Below are 5,854 nucleotides of genomic sequence, written 5' to 3'. Positions count from 1 at the left end.
GAGACAGCAAGTACGTGCCTTGGTAAACAGGCGAGAGGATTTTCTGCCCCAGACTCCCAGCAGGAGCTGCCGGCGCGGCAAGGAGGCGTTAGGCAAATGTCGGTAGCGTGTGGCTCTCCGCAGAGCCCAGTTTCGGGATCAGCCTGTCAGACGGGTGCAGCGCCCGGGAAGGCGGCTGTCGGGCGGTAGCGGGGGCGTCTGGGGAGGAAGGGAGGTTAGGATTTTGGTGCCCAAGGGCAAGGTATTCTTGAACAAATTGAGCACTGCAAAAAAGAGGGAAGGTGCAACCCTCTCGAGGGGGACCAGCCTTCTCCCGGTGTAAGTTTTTGTGTAAGAGCACACAGTTTCCAGGTGTGTTATCTGCCGGTTTGGCGCGGGAAAGGGTGGATGAGTAATTTAGAGCTTAGAACAGCACGCTGAGAAATGGTTTATGGGCCTACGACTACGTAACTACCATAACGAAGAACAAAACGTCCTTTCATGAGGAAAGAAGCTGATGTTTTATAAAAATAGTTTTTTTCTGTAAAACATAAAAAATAATTAAAAAATGTGGTGCAGGGAGGGAGAAAAGCACGTGCTTTCCCGGAATCTCGGGGAAAAGTGAAGCAGCTGCAGCAGAGAGGATTTTGCCGTGCTTTGCCACGTCCCCCCCCCCTCCCTCCATCACCTCCACCTCGGCCGGCTCTCAGCCCGCTCCTGCCGCTGAGCGGCGCCCCGCCCCGCTTCAGCCGTACAACATGGCGCCACCCGTGCGCCTCCGCTTCCGTACAACATGGCGGCGCCCGCTCCCCCACAGCGGCCGAGGAGACAAGCCACGGCTATTCCTTCCGGGTTCCAGAGCGCCACTATTTCAATGTTGAACGGCGCGTTTCCGCTTCCTCTTCCGGGTCCGGCGGCGCCAGGTATGGCGGAGGGTCGACGAGGGCTGTCGGTGCCCATCCGCCCCCATCCGCGGCCCGGCGGGCGGCGGGGGCGGCCAGGGGCCCCGGGGAGCTGTGGTGAGGGGCGGGCGGCGCTGCTGCCGGCGCTCGGGCCGGCAGCGGCGGGGCCAGAGCTACGCGGCGGAGAGGCTGGGCCTTCCCAGGCCTCCGCGGCGGGGCTCCCGGCAAGGGCCCGCGTCTCCCGGGCCGCTGCGAGCCGCCGGCGGGGGCTGCCGCGCTGGCCCCGGCTTCCCCCCCGGCCCAGCGCCCGAGGAGTGCCAGCCCCGGCCGCGGGGGGGTTGCCCTGAGGGGCTCCGAAGGCTGCCGGCGCCTCGCTGGGGCTTTTCTCCCTTGCGCCGCTGCGGAAGCCGGGTACTGCGGGTGTCGCTGCCCTCGTCGCGTTGTGCTGGGCCCGGAGAAGGCCCCGGTCTGGGCCTCGGGTGTGACCGACGCAGTTTGCTGTCAGATGGGATGGGGAAGATGGCGTTTGCTTCGGCTGGAAGTTTTCAGCCTTGCCAACGAAGCTTACGTTGATGAGAAAATACACAGCTGTTAAAGCTTTAAGGATGTTTTAGGGGAGCTGACATCATACGGGCAAGACCCCGACGTTGTACTGCGTTCAAGTTAGTTTGGACGAAGTGCGTTGCAAATCCCAGTCTACCCACTGTCCCGTGTTTTGTTGTTTTTTAGTGTAGTTCTGTTGGCTGTCATTGATGAGGAAATGCTTTAATTTTGTTAATACTAATACAGAACCAGCTGCTGCCGATTCAGGTCTGGCCCAGTGCTTCAGTGCAGGTGCTGCTGTGATATGTGAACTTATATGTGGACCTGGAGCCCTTAAACTAGCGCTGCTTTGTTTTTGACTAATTTAGGTGTAAAAAATGGTTCAGCGCCTGACCTACCGCCGTAGGTTGTCCTACAACACAGCTTCCAACAAGACCAGACTGTAAGTAAGACATAGTTTCTGAGAAAACTTATTTTTTAAGAAAGCTAAGTTTAAGTTTAGATTGTTACATTAACTGAGTATTTTTCTGCCATACTTAGGTCCCGAACACCCGGGAACAGGATTGTTTACCTTTACACTAAGAAAGTGGGGAAGGCACCAAAGTCAGCATGTGGTATATGCCCAGGAAGACTTCGTGGTGTAAGTATTGGCTGTACTGGCATAGGATTTTATTTTTTTTTTTACAGCAGTGTTTTTTCAGTACAAAGAGCCTTTTCAAGTAATACAACATGCCTGTTTATTGATGAAATCTTGTTGGAACAACTTTCTTCTTTAAAATATTCTTCTCTAAACGTTGTAAAGTTTAACTGGTAAAATAAGCTTTGAAAGCTTAAAGAGTAAGTGCTTTTTTAATGCTTGTTGTTTTCATTGCTGTTATATCTGAACCTTTTTGTTTTATAAGAAGTAACTGACTGAAATTTTTAGAGCTAGACTGAGATGATTCCGTAGCAGGTTTAAAAGTCTAAATTGGACCTATTAGGTAGACTTTAAAAAAAAGCCATAAGCCATATTTGACTTTCAGCTTTAGAAAAAAGGAATGAATGTTTTTCACATTATGTTTTTGTCCAAAATGTGGTGTAATCTTGGTGTAATGCCATTGCTCTTAGCTGTGATGGGAATGCTTGAGTAATGTCAACCTTTGAGCAGTTCCTACCCTTGGGAAAACAACCTTTTTTATAAACAATTTTTTAATGAATCTGTTGGCGAACCCCTGTGGTAGAATGAAAAGATCAGCTTAGGAATGCTGAAGGAACAAGCTGCGACTTCAGCCACTTTTTTGCATCTTGAATAGTCAACTTCAGGTGTTGCTGCTTTTTTAAACTATCAAAGTGAATTTTCTTTTATATGGCCATTATCCAAAATTACTGTCTTATGATACACTTCTCATTTTTGCTTTCTGTAGGTTCGTGCTGTGCGTCCTAAAGTTCTTATGAGGCTGTCAAAAACGAAGAAGCATGTTAGCAGAGCCTATGGGGGTTCCATGTGTGCTAAGTGTGTCCGTGACAGGTAAGCTTGCAGAAAGCTAACTTTATTCTCGAGGTTACTTCATACGAGACTTTTACATCTCACTGTGTTTTAATAATGTGGACCAAAACTTTGAAGACTTGTGTGACATTGGTGTAGTAAAATGGAGAGGGTAAGCATGGGGCACATTTGCAGTGATGTGTGCGATCTTGTCCCTTGGATTTGAGCTAGTTACTGTACGTGGAGCTCCTCTGTAGAGAGTTTATGTTCTTCATAGTTTCTTACTGCATTTCTTACTTTGTTGCTAAACATTCTGGATTTTTATATTTTATACTGAGCCCCCATAGTAAAGATTTTTCTCTTCTGTTGTCCTGTTTTGTTTTATGCAAAGATACGAGTGTAAGATCAGTTGAGCTTTTTGCTTCTTTCTGGTGTTTTGGGATTCAAAGATACTAACTGGTTGTGTAGTAAGCATCTTTATCTGGTGAAGCTTTAAGATGGCCTTTGTTGGGCATCACTGAATCCAGTTTTACTGTGTAACAACTGTAGATCCTACACTTCTTGGCAAGTTTGAGGAAAAAGTGTGTATTATAAAGAATATGCCATCTCTGTGAATGGTAATCAAAGCAGATCTCTGGAGTCAACAGTCTAATGCCAGTTATTTCATCTGTAGTGCAAATCTTGCCAGCATTTTTTTTTGCTTGTGTGAGTTTGAAGTTATATCGCATTAGGTGCTACTGAAGACAGGTTGTTACAACTGCAGATCTGTAACATAACTTTTCTGTGTTAAAAGGCAATTTTTTTCTGAGTGTTTTGACAAACACTTTATGAACTTGGTAGTTCATTTTTAATACATGAGTATGCCTTATTCTGCCTAAACCAAAAAATACAGTCACCTCCTTCCCTGCAGTTGGCAGCTTTTTGCCTGCATCTCTTCAGGCATCTTTGGTAGGTTTTGTGTACTGCAAAAGTAGCCATATATACCAAATGCATGTGGAATAGCATTTTAATGTTTTGAGGTAGACTGTGTATGGTATATTTGTGCTTTTAACTCAAAACCATCAAATGGGCTGTTGATGTGAGAGTACCACAGCATAGGTCCATCTGCATGGTGGCCTTCCGTTATTTCTGGAAGCTGTGGTATTTAGGCATGACTTGACCTGCCAGAGTTTTCCCCGTTTATGTGCAAGGAGCTTTGATCCTGATAGGGGAACTGTTCTTGTTTTGATAACTGGACTCGCATAAAGTTTTCTGTAGTTCTAAGGAAGAGAGCTGACCATGACTGGTCACACCAGTTCTGGTTTTAAGAACACCTAAATGAATTTGGCAGTGAGGAATTTTGCTTTTTGCCTTTGAAGTTAGTGAAGGAGGTAATTTTTCCAATGTTCAGCCATCAGGTGTTATCTTGCTTGCCTACGAGCCCCTCACCCTAAATTGGCAGGCACACTAGGCCTTCTTCCCCAAACTACTACATTCATACAGTGCCACAGTCCATGTGTTTTGATGCTGACAAAAAAATCAATGGTTTCCCTTTTTATGTAATTGTGGAACTAACACATGTGCAGTGAATGTTGCAGACAGCAAAACTAATTGTAACTTTGTCTTACTTTTGTGTTTTCACCTAAGTAGATACGTGTCCTAAAGTTGTTGTTTCTCCTTTCCAGAATCAAAAGAGCTTTTCTTATTGAGGAGCAGAAGATCGTTGTGAAAGTATTGAAGGCACAAGCACAGAGCCAGAAGTCAAAGTGAATCTATTTGTAGTTTCAGCCCAATAAATGAAAGCTCCACTTTTCTTGTGTTCTGTCATTCCATGTGCTAGTCAAAGCTGGTAGGAGCTGCTTCTCACAGCTTGTATAATGCAGAATTGGGTTTTGGTGCAGCAAACCCCGTAAGTCAGGATGCTCTGTTCTGCGCTGCCTGCAGACAGGGAAATCAAGCAGGTGGGAGGAGGTCTGGTTAAGCAGGACTCCTGGCTCTGTCTCGCAGTCCTGTTGAGGGATTGGAGCAACTTTGAGCAATGCAGATTTTTTTCACGGCAACAGCTGTGTATGAAGTCATCAGAGGACTTGGCTCAGAATAAAGTTAGGAATCTGAAAAAGAAAAGCAAACAAAAGAAGACTAAGACTAAAGACTGAAAGAGAAATTGTCAGATGAAAAAGAGGAGAGCTAGAATAGGCCTAAGGTAGTTTTGTGTTTTTTTGGTTTTGGTTTTTTTTTTTTTTTCAATAATATGTGCTATAGTTACTGTAACTTGGGGTGTGGGGGGGAATAGTCTTACTTTTCAAAGCCAGTGCTGTACCTACCAGACAGTTGCATACTGCTACATCTGGATCTCCTGGAAGAAAGCTGCAGCTGTTGTATTCTGTTCCTGGGTTAGGAGCTGGAGGTATGATAGAAGCAGAGCTCCAGGGTGCAGCTAGGACAGACCTTTAATGGCTTCCAGAATTAGGTTTTAGAGTAGTGATTTTAGGCCGCTGGTATTGAAACTTGAACAAAAGTTCTGTTGGTTTATCACTGAGGATGTAATGGTAATGTAAAAAGCAACTGTAAAAAGTGGAAATGGGCTTGTGTGCTGGTGTATTCCCCCCCACGCACACACCCCGAGCTGCTCTGTGATCTCGGGAATTCCTGGTAGGCCTTAGCATTTGTGTAATGAGTTGGGCAGTTAAGTGTCCGTTGACTGTACCAGGAACTCTTGCATGGCTAAGGTGGGGAGTGGCACTGAGCATACCAAGGACTCCTGTTGGCGGAGGTGGGGAACAGGAGCAGGAATAACTGACAGCCTTGGAGCATCCCTTATCTGAATCGTAGTCATCCCCTGACAGCCTTGGAACCTCCCTTATCTGAATCGTAGCTCCTGTGAAACGGTACCAGTGTTCCTGGAATTCTAGTAATTTGCTGATGACTAAAGCCAATGGTCTGGTGAACCTATAAACAGCGGTCCTATGTGAGGCCCTTTGAGCTC

The 5,854-nt window shown here is 46.3% G+C and overlaps 1 protein-coding gene across 1 annotated transcript; it reads left to right on the top strand.

Annotated features, from left to right (window-relative positions):
* Positions 1–843: 843 nt before the first annotated feature.
* On the top strand, positions 844–4,681 carry RPL34 (ribosomal protein L34). The gene is made up of 5 exons (XM_049815414.1): positions 844–902; positions 1,793–1,866; positions 1,965–2,064; positions 2,828–2,931; positions 4,554–4,681. Exons 2-5 carry the CDS (start codon positions 1,802–1,804, stop codon positions 4,636–4,638), a joined length of 354 nt encoding a protein of 117 aa, XP_049671371.1. The 5' UTR covers positions 844–902; positions 1,793–1,801; the 3' UTR covers positions 4,639–4,681.
* Positions 4,682–5,854: the final 1,173 nt, after the last annotated feature.

The sequence above is a fragment of the Accipiter gentilis genome, chromosome 12 (genome assembly GCF_929443795.1).
Source record: "Accipiter gentilis chromosome 12, bAccGen1.1, whole genome shotgun sequence".
Lineage (NCBI taxonomy): Eukaryota > Metazoa > Chordata > Aves > Accipitriformes > Accipitridae > Astur > Astur gentilis.
This window is presented reverse-complemented; position numbering and strand designations above follow the sequence as displayed.